Consider the following 22,847-nt stretch of genomic DNA (forward strand, 5'->3'; position numbering starts at 1 on the left):
CTAGATTAAGAAACTAACAGTGTTTCTCCATGTGATCTTTGGTAACCTTGCTGGGATAGATTGTGTAGGGTTTTCTAGGCTGAGGTAACTACTGGAGAATGGAGTTTATCAGAACCCAGCTGGTGCTCATTAATTGATGAGTGGATAAATAAAATGTGGTATATCCATACAATGGAATATTTGTCAATAAAAAGGAATGAAATGCTGATGCATGGTGGTACAATATGTGTGCATGAACCTTGAAAACATTATAGAAAATGTTACACTAAGTGAAAGAAGGCTGTCACAATAATTATGATCCATTTATAGGAAATGTCCAGAATAGGCAAATCTGTAGATACAGAAAGTGCATTAGTGGTTACCTGGGCTTGGAGGAGGGACAGGAGGTTGGAGGGAAATGGAAAGTTACTTCCCCTAAATACAGGGCTCCTTATTACTTTTGGGAGTGATGACACTGTTCTAATAAAATAGATTGTGGCGATGGTTGCAAAATCTGTGAATATACCTGAAACCATTGAATCGTACACTTTAAAATGTAGGATTTTTTGGTATATGAATTATAGCCTGATGAAGCTGTTATTTTTAATTAAAAAAACATAATCAATTGGAAAAAAAAAACCCAGTTGGAAATTGGCAACTGGGGTTCAGTGCAAATTACAAACAGGAGAAAGAATTTAAGGTGCTAGTGAAAGCTTTCAGGATAAGGAGCAGGGAGTGCAGAAGGGGCTTTATCGAATCTGTCTGAGGGACCAGAGGACATGCTGAGGATGACAAGTTCTGAAGCTTCTTAACAGGTAGTTCTATAAAAATACAACGTGTATTCTTGGAAAACCTCACCTTCTTTAACATCATGTGGTAGAACCATAAACAGACCTTATAATAAAAATAGGGTTAAGGTAGATCTCAAAATATATGAATTTTGTTAAATGATTACTAATGAAAGCATTACAAACTTTAAGAAAAAGGTAGCCTACGTGAACCTCCATTGCATTTGCCCCCCGCACCAGCGTCAGATGACTTTGCAACCTTCAAGTCTGGGGCTCTTGTTTCCTTCTTTGAGATGCCCTTCGAGGGCATTTGCTTCTAATAAAGATCAGCTTCATCAAAGTTAAAAATCTGAACCAGGGTGTAGAATTCAGTCAAAAAAAAATATTACACACCTCAAATGTTGTTGCACCCTTTATCTATACTCAGCTTTCCTGCATGTCTTAACATAGTGGAGTACATTAAGCCATCTACTCTGACGTCTTCATATATTGCTAAACTTACTCTTCAATTGTGTGGAAATTTGCTCTTGATCACTTCAAAATATTAGTGGGCTGGGGAAAAAAATTTGTGAATCAGTGCTACCTTTGTGTTTTGCTGGTGTCGTTCCCCTATTTACTAATGGCGTATGAGCTAATTCAGAATAAAGAACCAGGCGTTGTAGCACAACAGACATTAGGTGGGCAGCGTGTTGTTTATCGGCTGTCTAAATAATGTTTCACACATATGTACTATTTTCTAAATATGTATAGATGCTGTTGTGATTAATAATGAAACAAATTCTTAAAACGATTTTGTTGAGTTCATAGTAGTTTTTCATCATTTTTTTCAATCAAGAGCTACTACTGATGTTTCTGGAAGAGGTTGGGAACTATTGTTTACAGGTGAAATACAGAGTGCTAGAGGTCAGTTACAGAATTCTTCTAAGAGAATTTATTGGAGCAGAAAAAAAAATCCTTTGCAGTGTAAGAGTATAATAGTAATACATTGACACTTAAGCTCCTGTTAAGTGTTAAGCACTATACTAAATGTTGTGTAAAGTTATCTCATTTATTCATCTTCTTGGTAGTTATTTTTGTTACTCCCACCATAACAGACAAGGAAAAGGGGGCTCAGAGGAACGTGCTTCAGTTCACAAAAGCCAGTAGCTAGCAGAGCTGGGGTCGACGCCTAGGTCTTGACTGGTGTTTTTTGCACAGTAGACTGTTACTTCACTTATTCCTCACATAATTTCCCAGCATGTACTCTTAAATGGCATCAAGCAAAGTTCCAGTGTAAATACTTGTCTTGATTTAATCTGTTATTGGAACACTGTAGTATTGTTAATGGAAATTAGGGATATAAGTAAGTTAAAGGTATTTTATTTTAATGACTTGAGTTACTAAAAGAGTTACTAAAACTGCAAAGAAATGCAGTTTATTTAGTTACAGTTAATGTCACCTCTCTCATCTCTAGTACTCCTTCCGAGGGAGATGACAGACAGATGGGAGAGGCAGTGCTTTATTACCGTGGTAGGAAGCTTTGGGTGACAGATCGGCTCCCTTTCTATAAAACAAGTACTGAACACATTTGAATTAGACCTGGGTAAATAGTAATTTTGGAGACCTACTGTGCTATCTGTGCTTTTGGATTAAATGATGCTCATTCTCTCAGGCAGATTTTTATGATCTGTAGTCTTATATTTTTAAAAATGGGACCTTTATATATTTTTTTATTTCTTTTAGGAAAACATCAGACATTGTTGTTGGCAGTTTTTGTGACTCCTCTTATTGATCTTCGCTCTGATTTCTCCAAGTTTCAGGAAATGATAGAGACAACTTTAGATATGGATCAGGTATGTAATATACTCTTTAATTCAAGCAGCAGAATATTTTTGAAAAGCAGAGGCATATCAGAAAACTTTTCATTTCTCTTTTTAGTATGTAATTTTGGCCCTTTTGTAAGGCACCTTTCAGATAGCAGATGTAAGGTTAAGGGATAGATGGGAAGAGGTTTTTGTTTTTTACATCATTGCAGTGGATAAAAATTAAGAAAGATTAAAAGAGAAAATGAATATTGGGCATAACTGGCCTGGTGAAAGGACACCTCATAAATAAAAGATATGCAAGCTGAGTTTTGCTGAATTCTAAGAGAGAAGGAAAATTATAGTTACTGGAAAAGGAAAGAGGATAGAGGTAAAGACGGAATACGAGAATAACTTCTCCTTTGTTTACTTTCCACACAGGGAAGCTCTTTGGGTGAGGAGGGTAGAGTATGTGTGCGTCTCCTAAATGCTTGTTGATGTAACTGAAAAGTTAGCCATGACTCTAAATACCTTTTTGTTCCAAATTTCTCGTTAGTTGAGAAGAACACTTGGGGTTTGTTATTTATATCCTCAGATCTTTAACAATTTTAAACAGTGATTTATATGTAAATATAAAGTGGGAATAGTTTCTGAAATAGTTGAAAATACCCTTATTGAAAATGAATTTAAAGGCAAAATTTATGAAATAGTAAAAGTTCTGTTTTGTGTCTGCTAAAAGTTTGTTTATAGAACAAATTTAATAGGGGGCCATTGAATGTAGTCCTATTGTTAAATTATGTGACTTTAAAAATATTTTGAAAATTTCCCACACTAAATTTCCTGCTAAAAAATGATCATGCAGGAAATATATACTCACATTATTCAAACAAAGGTAACAGTTTGGCTTGCTAATTGTTAGTTGGTGTTTTTTTTTTGCGTTCTTCTTAATGACTGAATCTGAGTTAACATTTGTCCTATGTGAGTTGATTTGTTTTGGTTTTTCTGGATTATTAATTGAGGCTTAAAGAAGTTAAACCCCATTTACTCTGTGCTGTTTGGATTTTAGAAGTGCTTGAGTGTGTGTATGTATAGGTATAAATGCTTCACTTTTCTGGTGATATTTTGTCAGTGATAAGGCAATCTTCCATTTATCTGTAGGGTAAGCAACCAAAAAACGATTTGTTCACCACTTGTGTAGGAAAACATTCATTTTAGCTATTGTTTTCCTCTGTAATGTTGCTATTAGTGGAATGATTTTAGGTGCACAACTTTATCAGTGGGAGGCCAAAAAAACTGTTTCAGAGACATCTGGAGGCTGAAACCATCACCACCTCCCTGCAGCTGAGGATGTGGCCTTTTCTGTGGGCAGAGTTGGATATTTGTAAACATTTCTTTAAATGAAAGCATGTAAAGGTGTAGTTCTCTGTGGTTAACAAAAACTCAGACTAAAATAAGGAGGTGGGATGGCAAGAATTGAGCTTTTCAATGTCTCTGCAGCTGTACACACATAAAGGAACCCAGAAGCCAGGCAAAGTCCTGCTGAAATGCTGCAGTTGGTTTTGCCCACGTGGCCACCTTTATTCTTCTAGTTTGCTATCTCCTTGCCCTAATACTGGGGGTCTCAAACTAAGCATGTATCAAACTAAGCAAACTAAACTTGTATTTCTAACATGTACCCAAATGGTGCTGCTTGTCTGGGGACCACACTTTGAATACTACTTGCTTAATACATTAGTGCATTCGACAATGCGTGTTTGATTTTCTTCCCAACAGTTTGTAGCCTAGCTGAAATGCTATACTCTTGGGCAATCACTGGGTAATATCTGGCCAAAAGTTATTTTGGATGGTTGAAAATGGTTAAGAGTTTCTTAAAATGTGTGGCCCCTCTATCAGGGTACAGATCCTCATTCACAGCCAGCCCAAAGGATGCCATGCCTTTTGGACAGTTAAAGCCGTCTTCCTGCAATGAACAGTTTGTTTTTGTTACGCACAGGATATTAGCCACTACTATGATAATTTAAAAAAAGACAGCAATATAATAAAACCTTGGATACTCTTACTTTATATTATGCCTTTTCATTTCCTTCTTTTTCCCTCCCTCTCTCCCTCCCGCCTTGTTATGTAGTATTTTGACTGCATAGATCCGTCCTTTGGGATCTGTACCTGCTTGACAGCAAATAAGCTAAACTTCCCCTCACAAGCGATGATGTACCGTTAGTGATTTAATGGGCTCCCGTTTGTAGTTTTCATTTAGTATGCTTGTAGGTAGTTTTTCAAAATGATATTTAAAATGCCAGAATATAAGTTTTAAGTGTTCTTCTTTATTTGATGCTTGTCTACTTACAAACATAACGCATGGTATTAGAACAAATGATACAAACAAGTATAGAGGCAAAGGTAACCATCTTAATATTTCTTTCCTTTTTTCAGACGAACAAAGTTAAGTTGACAACCTGGTGTGCTTCTTCCAATTCCGTTATACTAACTTACCGTATTGTGGGTTAAGGGTTTTTACTTTGACCTAAAATACTTGACACATACCTGTTTACTCTGATTGTAAAATAGTAGTAAGTGTTAATTCTTGATGCTGTGGGATTAGAGTGTGTCTGGATTTTGGGAAGGTAAGCAGTGCAATTAGATGAATATAAACTGGAAAAGAAGAGGTAATTTGTCCTAATTTTATTGCTGTCACTTTAGATGTGACAAACCCCAGTTTCTTTCTTTTTTTTGTTTTTTAAACCCCAGTTTCTTAATCTGAAAGGAGAACATTAAGCAGTTAACATTATAGGGGAGGAAAAATTTTCCTTCTGCTCTCTTAGGTTCAGTGTTTGAGGGCCTACGAATTAAACTGACCAAAAAAACCCAAAAACAACAACAAAAAAATAACAACAAAAAAATCCCACACAGATTAATAGGAGAACAGACAGATTTTTGAATTCACAAAAGAATGTGACTCAAAGAAGCTTTTAGAGTTTAGGACTTCATACTGTCTAAATGGGGGAAAGGGGTGGGGAGAAAGGGTACACATGGGAAAACAAATAATTTGTAGGAAAGATACATGAGCCCTTTGGAGACTAGATGGGACATACAGCTTCCACTTTCCTGGTTATAAAACTCCCTAGGAAGAGATTTATGACAATTGAATTCTTTTGAGAGGCTCTGCTTATAGGCAGGTAAGAGAGCTCAAAAATAGTCTATTCTCAAATGCTTTTGTTTCAAAATAATTTTTATTCTCCAGTGGCGTATTGTGGGCCCTTCAACATTAAGTACTATGCCATTAAGATGAGCGTTGTGGGTTTCCGTTTTTTTTCCTGAGTAGAATGAGGTTAAACTTAATACCAGCTAGGACTCTAATTTTGCAGGTAATCTAAAACTCAGTACACTGTGGGCATGAAATTAAAAGTCTAGAGATAGGGCAGCCTTTGTTTTACAGTTGCTTGATCCTGCAGCTCAGTGATGCCATCCAAAGGAGCTAATTTCTTGATCTGTTCTATCTTTTGTGATTGTAATTTCAACCTAAGTCTGGTTCTTCATTTGGCCCTAGTATGGCTACCTACCAGTAACAGTACGTACAACATTCCAAGTAAGAGTCCTGCAGTTTGCCTTGATGGGGGACCATTTAAACACTGATTGTGGCCCCAGAAATAGAGGTTAGTGATCGTTGGCCTAACATAACTCGGGCTGTGTTGTCCTGCTAGTTGGAGATACGCGAAAGGGGGAAGCAGGGGAACAACTGTTGCATAGATCACGGGGCGTAACTAACTATAACGTCCTGTAACGATAGGCTTTCATGCTCTGTAGTATGATACTGTCTTTTAAATAAGTCAGATTCCTAGCTGAAACCTGTTCTAGAGTCTCGAGAGAGTTGACCTAATAAATAATATCTTTATTCTCAGTTATAAACCTTTAAACTTGTCTTAGGTTATAAGGTGAATTCAGTCTTTCACTGTTGTAGATATTTGTAATGAATTTAGGCATTTAAAATTGCGTGACTCAGAGCCACTTTGAGAAAATCTCAAGAGGATAGCAATTGTTTCATGTGTGATTTCTGAAAGCTTTGCTCATGTTTTCCAGCTGTGCACTTAGAATTTGCGTGATGAAGGAAGCAGTCATTACACAAGTGGTTAGGTTAATTTTTTCTCTTTTTAGGCTTAGCTTTATATATAACACTTCAGGTATTTTTGTGGCTGCTTTCCATAAATCTTATAGAAAGATTTTCTATTTTTGAAGTAAATGTAGATAAAAATCACCCCAAGACATGGTTCAAAAATAATGATTTTTCACTGAAAGGTAAATAATTTCAGTTAGATTGGGTGATTCAGTGAAATGTATTATTAGGTTGGTGCAAAAGTAATTGCAGTTTTTGCAGTTATTTTTAACCTTTTAAACTGCAGTTTTTGTGATTTTTAACCTTTTAAACCACAATTACTTTTGCACCAACCCAATACATTTTTAAAACTTCTTATATAGAGTTTTGACCATTTTATATTTTAATATTAGTTTTCACATACACTTACTGATATTTAATTTATTATTGGAAAAGTAGTAACTTTAGATAAATTTTTACTAAATGCTCGGACAGAAAAAAATTAAAATAATTTTTAAAAATTGCATGATCCTGATAAAACTGTATCATTATTGTATGAGTATATGTAAGTTTTAAAGATAATGTATAATAAATGCTTTAAAATGTTCTTGGAAACAAAAAAGGAATTTAAAAAGAAGTATTCATATTTTTCCATCTAGAATTAATTCTCAAAACATGTCAATATTTTTGTTTATAGTTACCCTTTAGAAAACAAAACAAAACACTGTTGTAAAACTGGTATCTATATAAATCATTCAAACAACGCAGAAAGGTAGAGATGAAAGTTTAAAGTCGTAGAAACATTTAGCCTGTTCTCAATCAAGTAGGGGCAGTGTTTGAGGTTCTGAGGACTGGTGTTGAAGGTTTGCGTTTTATTCCCTTATAACAAAGCATTGTTCCAGTCAGAGTGCCAGTAACGCCCCTATTGAGACACAGCTAATGGTGTTTTTATGGTTATATACAGACAGATGCATAGGAGGTTATACTGTAGTTTTAATTTTGAAAAGATTCAACTTAATGTTTTTCAGTGTAACAAAAAATATTATGGAATTATTGAACTTCAAATGAATGATTTTCACAGAGAGGGAAAATAATCTAAAAGATAGGTTTAGTTTCTTAAAGAAACTAAATTAGAAAAAAATGTGAAGAGATTGGAGATTTCTTTGAATGACATGTTTCAATTTTGGACAGTATTATGAAAATTGAGCACTAACCACCCTTTTATGTGCTTCTACCTCTCCTCATACTTCTTCATTTTTAATGGTTATATTTTTACATCGTTCAGGTCTAAAACATGCACAATATGCCTGTAGCTATAATTGCAATTTCTAGTGTTGTTTAATGTTTATGTTTATATATAAATGGATTCAGTGCTCACCATCAGTCCTTTTTACCATTCCTGGGGTTAAAATTTTTGATTTTCACTTTTATTTGGCTGGATTTGTTTTTCAGGTATTTTGGGGTTTGTTTGGTTTTGTTTTTTTTAAAGAAAGGTTGGTGGATATTATAGTCCTTGAATTATTTCATGCTTGATATATGGCTTTTAGCTTTATTTTCGAACAAATCTTGAGAATTTTATTTACAGCTTTCCCAAACGTTGAGGGTGATGCACTACAATCCTCCGACGTTCAGTATTAATAAAATGTCTGTTAACCACTTTGATTTGCCACCACCCCTACCCACCCCACATTCGAGGTGATTTACTTTTTCTGCCTGGATGCCTGAAGAATTCCTCATACTTGTTGTTCACTCCTTTAATCTTTTCCCCTCTTTGTCTTTCTCCACTTTCACTGTCCCCCTTTTCCTCTGTCTGGCCCCTGAGCTTTTACAAAACTTTTGTTCCTTTCTTCCCCCATCTTTCTTCCTACTCACATCCTTTCCCCCACTAATTTATCCACCCACTTTTCTCCTTTTTGAGGTATTTAAAAGTTTAAAATTTTGGTTGTAAAGTACTTGTCATACAATTACTAATATAATCAACATTTACATATTCACTATAGAGTCCAGTTTGCACACATCCCTGCACAGAAATACATGCTATCCTGAAATTGGTGTGTATTATCATTTTCATGTGTTTCATTACAATGAAGTGCACTATTTCTAAACTTTATAAATAATGTCTGTATTTTGATTAAATTGCATATGAATTAACTTAGGGGATAATCTGTCATTACAACATTGAGTCTGTCTATCCATGAACATTACGTATTTTCCTTTCCAATGATTACCACTTTTTTAGTTTCAGGTGTACAAAACAATGCACCCCTCACAAAGTGATAACCCCCCTTCCCCAATCTATTGCCCTTCTGACATCGTATATATCTATTACCACTTTTAAAAATTGAGGTGAATTTACATAACACAAAATTGTACATTCACGAATTGTGCAACCATTAACTCTATCTAGTTCCAAAATATTTTCATTATCACCAAAAGAAAATCTGTACCCATTAGCAGTCACTCCCCTTGCCTTATTTCCCAGATGCTGGGAACCACTAACCTACTGTTTGTCTCTATGGTCTTCAGGTCTGGATATTTCTTATAAATGGAAGCATACAATATGTGGTCTTCTGTGACTGTCGCCTGTACTTAAAATAATGTGTTCGAGGTTCATCCACATTGTTGGATGTGGCAGTACTTCATTCCCTTTTATGGCTCAATAACCCATTGTCTGGATATACCATGGGTTATTCACTTGTTGATGGGTATTTAGGTTGTTTCTATCTTTTGGTTATTATGAATGGTGCTCTTAAGAACAGTTATGCACAGGTATTACCTTCATTCCAGCCAATGGAGAGGACAGAGGGAAAAGAGGACGACACAGTCTGGAAATGGCACAAATTTCTGCTCACATTCTATTGGCCAGAATTTCATCATGCTCACACCTAGCTGCAAGGGAAGTTGCAAAATGTATTCTTTGTTCTTAGTAGTTATGTGTCCTGTGAAAGTTTGTCAGTTCCATCACTGTAGGAGGAGGAGATAATAGAAATGGCAACAACCCGTAGTCTTTTTCACTGCCAACACCAATAGTAGATGTTTGAAATCCAAATCCCAGTGAAGGCAGGCCTTTAGTCACACATTGTCAGGGAGTAGACTCTGCCTTCCCTTTCCCAGGGGCCCAGGCTGACAGATGCAGGTTTCCCTATGGTTGCTGTTTGTCAAGAGGTGGGTTTTTTAAATGCCCCGCCTTGGCCTGACTTTATGCTCAGGAGTCTCCTCTTTGCAGGAGCTCATACCTCTGGTTTTCTCTTAATCTATACATTTTTTTTGGGGGGGGAAGCTTATATTTTATTGAGTATTTCTAGGATAGTGGAGCTTTTTTTAAAGATATATAGTATCCTTCATATTTTCTCCTCTCCAATTACTTTAATCTCTAGCTTTCATGTGAATTCTTTCAGGTTATATCAAGCCTTTCTATTATGTTAGTACAGGTAATATGATTCAATAGTATCTCTTTTTTTTCTTTGCGATGTTGTATTTATTTGTATTTTAATGCTATTGTTAGGACCTAACTTCCCTTCCTCATTCTTTTTGCTTCTTGGTTTCATTTTCCCATTTCAGAGTTTCAAGCCTGGGTTTATTTTGTTCTAGCTTTGTGCAGTCTAATGCAATGGGTGCGTTGGATGGTATATTTTGTTTAGGGTTTCCAGGAAGGAATTCCTGCCCGTTCTCAGGAATATTTTTCGCTTTCCCATTTCCGAATCCCAAGAAAAGTTGGTTGGGAAATCAGGAAAACCGGCTCCTTGAACCCAGTGATACCCACAATGGGAAATAAATGTACTAGCAGTGTATCTCTTAGACATTTTTCCTATTTATTGCTAGGGTTTCCAGGCAGGAATTCCCGCCTGTTCTCGGAACTTTTTTTTTTTTTTGCTTTTCCGTTCCGAATCCCAAGAAAAGTTGGTCGGGAAATCGGGAAAATTGGCTCCTTAAACCCAGGTGGTTGGTAGTACCAGCCATCACTTTGTGGGAAGATTCATCTTGGAGAACAGAAAACAGTTTATATCTCAGGGTTCTGGAACGGGAAAGCAAAAATTCCTGAGAATGGGCAGGGATTCCTGCCTGGAAACCCTAATTTTATTACCCCAAATTGTTTGGGAGGAGTGATGTAATCCTGAAAGATACTCATTTTGATGTGTGACCCTTAGAGTATTTACTTTAGTAAGTTAGAGCGCAGTCATTCACTTTCCCTTGTTCCACTTGGGTCTCCCCAGCAGTGCTTTCAAAGCAGTATTCCCCCATCCAAGGGAGAAAAATGGAAGGATACCCACTCAACTTGTTTCTCTCTAGATTTAGGATTGTTAGTGAGAATCCTCACGCCTTTGTGGACTCACCATTGGGTTTCTGGAAGGTGAGGATGAGGATAGGAACTTGGCTGTGCTGTGCTTTTTCTCTTAAGTTCATTGGAAGAGGCAAGTTCTGTAGTCATGTCAGTCCACCATTGTAGTGTTATTTTTTCCCCCTGGAATTATAAGTCTTGCTCCTTGTTTCTAGATCATCTTCATTGTCTGTTTAAATAACTTTAATATTCTATTGATACACCATTGTGCAAATATAGTGATGTTTTATTATTTCTGGGTTTTACTATAACAAATAAATCTGCAGAGGTTTTATTCATCCCTGTGTTGTTTTGCTTCTGTTGCATTTTTTCCTTAGTTTGGATTTCTAGGAGAATTGCTGTGCCAAGGAGAATAACAAATATCTGAGTCTTGTTGTATATTGCTTTTTTCTTTTTCAAAGGTTATACCAACTTTTAGAGTCTCACTAGAAATGAATGAGTATACCAATTTCACTTAGCTTCATTAGTATTTGTTGGTGGGTTCTTTTTTCTAAAAAAAAAAAAAAAAAGCTGTAGAATAATATCTTAAATTATTCATATCTTTGGTGCTTAAATATTCATGTCTTTTATTATTATGGCACTTCTAACATTTTCCTTTGGGTTTGCTTACTACCTATTTTCTCATCTGAGTTGTATGTTTTTATACTTGCCCATTTAATGATCTTGCTGTTTTTCTTATACGTACAAACAAGTGCTGTTAAAAAAAATATATTGACCTTTATATTTTCATACTTTGCAAAACATTTTTTTCAAGTTAGGTTTATTCAAAAACTTAAATTTTAATATATAATTAAATCTGTCTTTGATTTTGTTAGTTTAAATTGAGAAAGTTATTGATAAATGTTTTATTTTTTGCTAACTTTCTGTTATTTGATTTTACCTCCTTATTCTTGTGGTCACATGGTGTGTGGAGGTATGATCTGATTAAGTGGATAGTAATTGGGAATTTATATCAATCCCACTTACTGAATTTTTTAAAATCTCCTTGTTTTAGAAAACTCTTATATTATGCTTTTTTTTATATACGTCTTTTTAATAGTTCTTAATATCTGTAAGGATAGGCTTTATTTTTAAAAAAATGTTTCATAATTTTGTGTTTAAACTTCAGTCATTTTGTTTTCTTTCAAAAAGCAATTCCTGTTGGACAGTGGTTAGAAATCTTAATATTTGATTTAGTTTTCTCTTTTCATAGTTTGTCTCTTCACATCAATTATTTTAAATCTTGCTATATGCAGTTATCTTTATAAAAGTTCTATATAATTGACTTTGTTTTTCAATGTTTTGTATATATTTTTCCATTGTAAGTGAGGTCTGTTTTTCATTTTGATTTATTGGTTTTTCATTTTGATTTATTGATGGTTATTACTGGTAAGAATTTAAGGAAACAAAGTATTAGGCGTATGTTTTTAAATTATGAGATTTTGATGAACTTTCAGTTTGAAGAAATAAAATTCTATAGTTTGGTTTAGAACTGACTTTTTGAGATTCCTAAGTTGGACCTTTGGTTTGGACAAAAACTACACATTCTGTTAATAGGCTTTGAACATTGAATATTGTTTTATAATATTTAGGGAAAATGTTTTGAACATTGTTTAGGGGGAAAAATGTAAATAAAAATAATGAATACTATTAGTGACATGCATCAATAGCACTCTGTCTGTTTCATATGAATACTTTTTGTACATCTAGAACTCTAAGCTAATAAACAACGTTACATCTCTTGATTAAATAGAAACTCCTTATGGTTGTGACTGAGTAACTTATGGGTATTGAATCATTTAACGTAAAATTTGAGTGAAATTTAAATTCAGTAAAAGAAAATGCTTGCTTCATGACTTCCATCTTTACCTATTGTTTATAAAATTTAGCTACTCTTTGGTCTGTAGGTGGAAAATCATGAATTCCTTGTAAAACCTTCATTTGATCCTAATTTGAGTGAACTAAGAGAAATAATGGATGATTTAGAAAAGAAGATGCAATCAACATTAATAAGTACAGCTAGAGATCTAGGTAAGAATGGGCTGTTGGAGGTTTGAATAATTGTTTTGTCTGCATAGTATCCATACTGGTGCCAGCATTATTTTCCCAGAAGATAGCTGATTATACCACTTCCTTGTTTAAAGTGCCAACCCCTTTTTCTACAGAATAAAATTACAAACACTTAGAGTTCACATATAGGGAACTTTACATTCAGATCCTTGCCTCCCCTTCCAGACTGTTCTCTTATTCCCTCAAGCCCCAAATAACTCCACATTCCTGCCAAACAAATCACCCTACAGATCCTTGCATCTTGCCTTTTTATAATAATAAGACCTGTTTTAAATGTCACCTCCTCTATAGTCTAATTCTACTAGTAAAGTTAATTGATTTGGCTTTGGGGTACCCAAGCACTTCATTAATATCAAGTTGGTTTGTTTTTTTTAATGTCTGCCTTCCATATCAGGTATTAATTCCCTAATTTGTCTCACACTGTTCATACTGTTTTGTTCTGTTTTCTGAATTTGTAAACCTCTTTGTTCTGTGCATCTCTCACATGTGTGTTGAATGAATAAATGAATCTTAGCATAAGAACTAGAAGACCCCTCAGAGCAGTAAAACTTTTGGAGAATCTGATGGAAGTTACAGATCTTTTTCCCAGAAATATGCCCATGTCTTCATATTTAAAAAAAATGTGCACGGTTTTCCATGGAGAGTCCATATATGGACTTGATCCTGGATTTAACAATTTTGCTTTTGAAGAATAGTGAAGTTTACTGTCCTCACATCGTAGCTCTCTACAGTCCTTTCCCTCCTGTCAATGAGGTCTGTCTATAGTTGTTTGCTTCTACTAACATTCGAGAGTCACATTTCAGCAAATAAATTTGTAGATACTATGGTTTGTGGTCTAAAGATCACATTCATGAATAAGATTATGAGGACAGACTTACAAAAACTCAAAAATCTTTGTTGCATAAAGTCTAGCTGATCAATCATTGCTTGTTTGTGACGTTTCCTACACTTAACAGAAAATATATGTCCTAGTTTTTCTAGAGTTTCATTGTCAGAGTCTCAAGTTTTTGTTTGGAAAGTGTATTTGTTTACTTTAATTTGCTCTGTTTTCCAGAGAAATACTTTGGTTAACTAAGAACCCTCGTCAGAATTTCTCAAGGCAGGGGCCATGCATGCCTTCTTCATCCTCATGCCCCGAGCATCTAGAACAGCCTGTGCTGCCCACTGCTGGTGCTCTGCAGCCGTGGATGGGTTTACCCAGAAAGCACTTCCACACCAGAAGCTAACATTAATAAGGGAGTTTAAGGATTTTATGGATACCCCTTAATCCATGTAATTTTTTAGTGAAGTGAAGTAAGATTTATGTCCTTCCTAGTTAGATAATATTAATAATTTCCAGTATGCTGTCATGTAATAAAACTATGTTTTTCACCCTTTAGATTTAATTATTTTAAACATTTACATGGAAAAATGGCTGTGGATATCCATGACAAACTTATTCTTTTTTTTCCTGATCATTAAGGCTTGGATTCTGGCAAACAGATTAAACTGGATTCCAACTCACAGTTTGGATATTACTTTCGCGTAACGTGTAAGGAAGAAAAAGTCCTTCGTAACAATAAAAACTTCAGTACAGTAGATATACAGAAGAATGGTGTTAAATTTACCAATAGGTTTGTAAGCCTGTATTATATTGTTAAGCCTTCAGTAGTTCCACAGAACTAAATTATTCTCTGATGTGAATGTTCGATGATAAGGAAGTTTTACCTGATTTAATATTAATTGATATAAAGCATAAGGTAAGATTGAAGCTTTGTTTTCTTACAGGAGGCTAGTCAGGTGTCCCATCACCACTTGTTAAAACTATCCCTCTCTTCCTCATTGAGAGAAGTGGCACTTTGACACTTTTGTTTATAAGATTAGATTTTCACCTGTCTCACCATTCTTTTGTCAATATGAAATAGATTGTATTACATTTATTTTATGTTTCCATATCCGTTAAGAGTTAGTTCCCGCTCATAGTTCTGCTTTAGTTATTTTCACCTTTACTTTTTTCCTAAGAAAACTTTGTTATCATTTGTCAAGTAAAAACATTCTTCTGCTGTATTAAGTGGCCGTATACATTAGTTTAGGGAGATGTCTCCCCGCCTTAATGAGGCCACTCATTAGACTACAGCTTTTTAAAAAAATCATGTTCCATGTTGAAAAAAACCTTCCCAGTTTTTTTTCCTACCTTTTCCCTTGCTGATGTTAGGAATCTCTAACATAAGCAAGTTATTCATAGGTGAAGAAAGATAATTATTTTAAAATAAATATGTGGCTTTGGGAGTGGAGAGGGAGAGCGTTTTTCCTTTCTCTTCTGTACTGTGCTAGAACTTATGGCGAGCCTTGCTTTTCACCTCTCCTGAATATTCCCAGTATTTTACAGGTAGCTTTTATATAGACACGATTCCCTTTTATCCGTTTATTTAACAAGTATTTTGAGTGTCTATTATGTGCAGACATTATTAGGTGTTCAGACACCCCAGTAATGAAAACAGTCAGTTTAGTTTGTTCCTCATAACAGTTCTCTGAAATAATAGCTTGGGGTATATTTTTCTAATTTCTTAGATGAAGAAGCTGAAACTCCCAATTCCCCAGGGTTAAACAGCTAGTCACGCTAGATACTCAAACCTACATCTCGCCAAATTTAATAGTTGTTGTTTTTCTATCACACTATATCCCTGATTGAAGAAATGTGTATATATTTTAGCTTAGACGAGATAGAACTTCGTGGGTGTTACAATCATCTTCAAGTAACCCGTTTGTTAGTTATAACATATAAAAGAGATTGAACTGAATGACTACAGTGATTCCAAAAGTTGTGAAAAATTCATTTCGTTGATCTTTTTTCCAACAATTGAATGCTTTTGTATCTGACTTTGCTCATTTAATTTTTCTTCTTAAATCTTCCAGTATCTGTCATCCAGAAAACTAAAATGTTTATAATGACCTATACAATCTGATTGCTGTCCACCTCTGCTTTTATCTCTTGCTTCCCTTTCTTTCACATAGTGGTCTCACTTTATAATGTCTTTACCTCTTGCTTTTTCTTCCTGTAATTCTTTCCATTTACCTGTTTCCTAGTAGTCTTTTTGTGCTGCCACTTGCCCATGTACTGTTCTTGAGTTGTAAGCTATGTGTTTTAGGTCATTAACTAATTCCATCAAGTTCACAATTATTGCCTTGGTTTACCGATACCCTTCTTCTGATAAGTACTTCCCCCTCTTTCTCTTTATGCCTCCTCACTTGTCTTTAATTTCAACCCCTTCCTTTGATACCAGTGAGTATTTTTCACTTTATTCTCATCTGCAGCATTTTTTATTTCTACCTTGTTTATTTTCTCTTTAAATTCCTCAATAAGATTTAGTTTTCGAAACATTCTCCTTACTTTGACAGCCTTCAGTATCAAAAGATAATTACAGTAATGAGAGAAACTGTGTGTGTTTGTATATGTGTATATCCATGTGTGTGTATGCACGCCCGTGCACGTGTGTGTTTTAAAAGGGGGATGGCCTCTATCCTAACAGGATGAGGACTTACTCCATTTAAACATTTTAGAAAAGATCACAGATTATAATTTTATGTAACTGAATAACTATTGTTACAGGAAGAATTATTCCAGTGAACTGTTGTGAATAGCATAAATATTGATACACTGAATTCCAGCCACATTTGCCTCTAATGAGTTGCTCATTTTCTAGTGATATTTTCATTTTAATTATTGGTTTGATGCTTTATAGGATCTAGATATATTTATGTAGTGCACATTACCTTTAGTAGATGTTTTAATCTTTTTAATAATATCATTATCTTGATTTGCAGCACATTGACATCTCTCAATGAAGAGTATACCAAAAATAAAACTGAGTATGAGGAAGCGCAGGATGCTATTGTTAAAGAAATTGTCAATATTTCTTCAGGTAAATTTAATGGAGTCAATATATTAAATATTCTAAATGTGACCTGATTTTTGATAATAGAAAAACATCAGGATGCTTGAAGAGTGGTTCTTTTAAAAAGCTTTTACACACTGTGACTGTTTGTTATGTTAGGTTACCTACCAAATAATGCCTGCTATATTGTGGTGGGAAAAGTAATTGGAAATTACCCTGGTACATAGAAAGAGAAGCTAGTGCAGCCTAAGGAATGAGAATACCCTGAAAAACAAGTGTAGAGAAAAGCACAAAACTTATTGTAGGTGTAACAAGGGCAAGAAACACCAGGCAGCAGCAGATTATCCGCAGGCTCATGCTCTGGGTTATGGAAACAAATACCACCAAAACGCAAATAGAAATTACTCATGAGACATAGAACTTATATTGGTTATGAGATGAATGAGATTTGTAAAGGTTACATTTTTGCTTGGTGGTATCAGGTAACTGTAGCATTATAATCTCCTTGTTGAATCATGTTCCTTAGCCTAGACTGCATTTTTAAGAACCCTGTAAACACTATATCTGCAAACTGTGAATCTTTCTCAAAAACTAATTAATATTCATTAAGCACCTAGTAAGTTAAAGCCGCTAGATTTAAACATTTAAATTGAAGGTTTTGTATTTGGAGTCACCTTGAATTTAAATGAAATCTTGGTTTAGTACACACATTTACAACTATATTTAAAAATGTAATGGGTCATTTTTATAGTTTTCTATCTTGCTCTTAAACCAGAAGAGGTGCTGTTAACAGCGATTATAAACATATGCTTATTGATTTGTTAGAAGTTTTGTGAGTTTTAAAGTAATTAGAAATGACTAATGTGTAAGTAATTCTCACAGGGTCCTATTTACTACATGATAGTGTAGTGTGAACTGTATTTCCTTTGTTTTTTTAAAGTGGTGAAACAGAATTATTTGTATTTGGCCAGTCATAGTTAATTTTTATTTTCAAAACATTTTATCACTTATGAGGAGCAAGGGAATTAATGATGAGTCAAAATTACTATCATTTGACTACTCAAATTTTATTTTTCTAAAATTGAACACTATTCTCTTGAATGTCCCTTGAAGCTTTTGGCACATTGATGTCTATGTGACAGTTCTACATAAATGTGGGTCTGTTAAACCCCTCCAACCTATTAAAATTTTAGAATCTATTCTGAAATTTTGACAGTTTTATTGCCTAAACATGCTTTGCCCAGCGTGTGTCAGTGACTTTTTAATGTACATACTAGCCCTTAGGTTTTTTTGTTTTGTTTTGTTTTTCATTTTATGTGTTAAGATTTTTTTCTCTATGGAATAAAAATAGTTTTAGAGAAATGCTTAGAGTTTCAATCCAGACATTACTACCGTGAAAAACTTAGATCACATCTAGTTCTCAATTTTGTTTACCCTTAACCATAAGACATGTTCTCTGATCTGCTTTTGTTTCTAATGAAAAGTCCCTTAAGCTTATAAGTGTCATACTGGTGTCCAGTATCAAATAAGAACTGTTAAATAGAAGCAGAGTTTTATTTACAAGTTCCTAAGAGGCAAATCATATTTTATCAAATGAGTATTTGAGGGAAGCCAAGAAACATATTGACTGTTACTATTCTAAGGGGCAACGATACCCCTCGATTAATTAGCTTTTAGTTTTAATGCTCTAGCAGAGTAGAATGCTGTTGGAAGTATTTTAAGTGACAGTTGTGGAACTAAATTTATGCTAAAATTCAATTGCATGTGATATCAATGGGGAAAAAAGGCTCAAGTAAAAGTCTGACGGTCAGGTTTTACATGTGTAGACCTGAAGGTCACATTATATCTATTACCTGGTGTTTGTATGTTTTTTACGTTAATTGTGAAATGCCTTCCTGGTTTCAGACTCTAAAAAATTAGTAAAAGGTGTGTCTTAGAGTTGCAAGAATGCCTCAGATGTTACTGCACCCTGCTTTTCTCACCTTACCAACATATTATGAAAGCTTCCTTGTTAGGTTTTTTTTTTTTTTAATCTCTACCTCATTTCTTTATGGGCAGTGTGTGCTTTTATATTTTAATGGTTTTGGTAAGGGAGGGGCATAACTCTTTGTATTTTTGAAATCTGTTTATACTGGGGGAAGATTTAGCAACACATTTTAACCTCATGTGAGTTTTAGGTGTTACTTTCAAGTTTAGTTATGGCAAACGTCTATTAATTTTTTAAAATTATATAAATTAGGAGATAGAGTTTGAATTCCCAATGGGTAAGTTACATTTCTTCTTACAGCTGCCTATATGTATTTTTTTATTCAATATTTCTGTGCACATTTTCTGTTTTATATAGGCTACGTAGAACCAATGCAGACGCTCAATGATGTGCTAGCTCAGCTAGATGCTGTTGTCAGCTTTGCTCATGTGTCAAATGGAGCACCTGTCCCATATGTGCGGCCGGTCATTTTGGAGAAAGGACAAGGAAGAATTAAATTAAAAGCATCCAGACATGCTTGTGTTGAAGTTCAAGATGAAGTTGCATTTATTCCTAATGACGTTCACTTTGAAAAAGATAAACAGATGTTCCACATCATCACTGGTAAAAAACCTAGTTTATGGGCTTTTTTTGGATAATGTTTCCTTTTTTTTTTTAAATGTTGGAGAAGTATGTTTAAAATTGATGAAGAAAATCATAGTCCTTGACATTAGAAAAAGAACATGTTATTCATACTAGTGAGTAATGTATTCACATTTGGGTTAGAGGGAAGATTTGGAAGACGAGGGAAAGCTTATAAGATGATATTGTATTTATGTGAAACTTCTGTTCCAGGGGTTCAGTGCATTTGAAAATGAACACTCTTTCACCCTCAAATCTTACCTTTGAGTCAGACCTTTCAATAGTGAGGTCATTGAAGGCCAAGCAGAATTGGCTGCTGGAATGACTTCAGCTTAGGGTAGCAGTTCTTTTAAAGACGTGGCACTAGATTTGTGTGAAACTCAAAAAAAGTAACCTGCTTATAGACGAGTGTAATGTGTCTCAAACTACTAAAGTGTTTTGAGAGATCTTAACTACATTCTTAAAAACAAAGGGGAGGGAATTAAGATTCTTTGGGCAAGTGTATTGGGGAAATCGTCAGTGATTGCGTTCTTTCTCCAAATGGATTTTCAAGTTGCTCATATATCTAATCCAGACATGTAAATTGTACATTGTCCAAAAGTAGGGTCATGTCTTAGGGCTTTAGTGTGGAGTTTAAGTGATTTGAAGGACTTGACCATACTGATCTGTTCACTAAAAGCCCATTTATTAATGAGTTACAGTGTTTAGTTTAATTAGTCAATTAAGCCTTTAAGATGATGCTGCAAGCAGTTCTGTGAGCTATGGGAAAATGTCTATATGGTCTTTCTAGGTTGTGGTCAAATTACAGTTATGGTATATTTTTTATGGGTCCTTTTCCATGAAGGGAGCAGTGTAGGTTTGTCAAAGAGAAAGTAGTGTTACTTCAGGGAATAGTGTGGGCGGTGACTTTTCCGTGTCTTTGGGCAGTTTATCGTTCTGCTTGTGTGCCATATCACGTCACCTAGGTGATTAGTCACCAATGTGTAATTTAGGACTCAAAGTTAATTTATTAGTAGCAGAAATAAATGAATAATCTTGCTTTTTGATGTAATTTGTCTCATAGGCCCCAATATGGGAGGTAAATCAACATATATTCGCCAAACTGGGGTGATAGTTCTCATGGCCCAAATTGGGTGTTTTGTGCCATGTGAGTCAGCAGAAGTGTCCATCGTGGACTGTATCTTGGCCCGGGTCGGGGCTGGTGACAGTCAGTTGAAAGGAGTCTCCACCTTCATGGCTGAAATGTTAGAAACTGCTTCTATTCTCAGGTGAGTGCATTTCTGAGTCCCCTGAAAATGGAAATAAATGTCCCTGTCCTATGAAGGTACATTTGCAGATTCATCTATAAATCATATGAGAACTTTTATGTAGTTTAATAGTTTTCCTGTGAACTTTATGTACTTTGTATTATCTTAAAAGGGTGATTGGTGATAGTTGTGGAATGCTTCTTTGATTTTTTAAAGTTGTCTTAAGATTTCTGGTAGTTGTTCACCTTGTAAATCTGCCCCACCGCCATGCTTTTGCCTGCACTGTTCACACTACCCGCATGGTCCCTCCTTGTCTTTAACTCAAGTCCTTTCCCATGTGCACAGGTCCTAATGACAGAAATATTCTACTTCTCCAGTGATTTTCTCTGTCACATGAGCCTAAGGTCATGGGTGTTTCTTCATTGAACTCTGACATGCTTCTAATTTACTAGGTTTTTATTTTAGAGGTTACTGAAATCTCTTACTTGTATTTCACTTTTTGCGAGTTTCTTTGAAGGAAGGGAGGCCATGCCTTCTGATTCTTGGTGTCCTTAGTAAATTATGTATCTATTATTTGTTTGGTATAATAATTAGTCAACAAGTTAAAATTCAGTGGCAATTCACAGAAAAAAATAAATGACTAATAAGTACATGAAGAACTGTCAAATTCTCTAATTAAAAATAATTTCCCCCCTCTTACATTTGGTTAAAGATAGGAAAAAGAAAGACTGCTAATATCTCGCATTGTGGCAGGCACACAAATTTTCATGACAATCAGCTGTGTATCCCACTGTTCATGTCATCGTACCCTTGTTCCATCTTCAGGTGGTATTATTGTTTTTTAATTTTACTGATTTGATTGGTAAGAAATGAATGATAGCTGCTTTATTTGGAAATTCTTTATTACTAGTGAGATTGGTAATTTAAAAATAATGTATTCACCTTTTGTTTCTTCTTCCATCACTTTTCATGTCCATGCCCATTTTTCTACTGAAGTTTTAGTGCCCTTTATTGACTTTGTTGTAATTTTTTAAATATGTTAAGATAATGAATTTGTTAGGTTTGTTGCACATTTTTCCAATTGTGTTGTCATATATATATTTTTTTGCATTACCACATACTGTGTCATGGGAAATTTTCATGTAACCATGTGTTTCAGGTCTGCGACCAAAGATTCTTTAATAATCATAGATGAATTGGGAAGAGGAACCTCTACCTATGATGGATTTGGGTTAGCATGGGCTATATCAGAGTACATTGCAACAAAGATCGGTGCTTTTTGCATGTTTGCGACCCACTTTCATGAACTTACTGCCTTGGCTAATCAGATACCAACTGTTAATAATCTACATGTCACAGCACTAACTACTGAAGAGACCTTAACTATGCTTTATCAGGTGAAGAAAGGTGAGTGTATACCGCTGGTGTACCGTGAATTCAGAGTGTGACAGTGGGAGACTTGAAATCATCAGTAATGACCTTATTCTAGATTAGTATGAATTAATTGGTGTTTTTACAGAACACATTTACTTTTAATTCGCAGTCTGGGGGCAGGGATGTGGTACATTATTTCTATTTCTGTGTCTCGTAATAGGACCATTCATTCTAAAACAATCACAGAAAGAATGAGTTATACTCCTGAACATCATCTCAGAGGGGTTTTATACTACCTCCCGTGGCAGTACATTTTCTTGTCAAATTAGCTACTATAACAGATAGTAACAGTAAGCCTTGACGTTCTAAGGCTCCAGCTGTTAACTATTTAATAAACTACTTATTGGGAGTATCTGATTGTTAGTGTGTGTTACCTAAACGGGTTCATTTAAAACTGGGGTTTCCAGAAATCCTGAAATTGTTAGTAGTTAGCACATAAGGAATGACTTATTTGTTGGCATTTCATCTTTTCAGAAAAGTTTGTCATTTGTGGGTCTGGCAGCTAATCAGATTACTAAGTCAAGATCAACATACTATAAAGTACGTTATTAAACATTTCACCAGTCATCAGAATAACATTTAATATGGCTTTCTGATTTTCCATGAACATGTTTTTCTGCATCAGTTGGTTGCACATAAATGGTGCATTATTTTTGGTCT

The 22,847-nt window shown here is 34.9% G+C and overlaps 1 protein-coding gene across 1 annotated transcript in view; it reads left to right on the forward strand.

The window, feature by feature from the left end:
- MSH2 (mutS homolog 2) overlaps positions 1–22,847 on the forward strand; it is a 62,189-nt gene that overhangs the window by 35,221 nt on the left and 4,121 nt on the right. The window contains exons 8-14 of the mRNA XM_019748649.2: positions 2,490–2,599; positions 12,861–12,984; positions 14,486–14,636; positions 16,828–16,925; positions 19,243–19,488; positions 20,570–20,774; positions 21,913–22,160. Coding sequence (XP_019604208.1) covers positions 2,490–2,599; positions 12,861–12,984; positions 14,486–14,636; positions 16,828–16,925; positions 19,243–19,488; positions 20,570–20,774; positions 21,913–22,160 — 1,182 coding nt within the window. The remainder of the gene's footprint in view (positions 1–2,489; positions 2,600–12,860; positions 12,985–14,485; positions 14,637–16,827; positions 16,926–19,242; positions 19,489–20,569; positions 20,775–21,912; positions 22,161–22,847) is intronic.

The sequence above is a fragment of the Rhinolophus sinicus genome, linkage group LG05 (genome assembly GCF_036562045.2).
Source record: "Rhinolophus sinicus isolate RSC01 linkage group LG05, ASM3656204v1, whole genome shotgun sequence".
Lineage (NCBI taxonomy): Eukaryota > Metazoa > Chordata > Mammalia > Chiroptera > Rhinolophidae > Rhinolophus > Rhinolophus sinicus.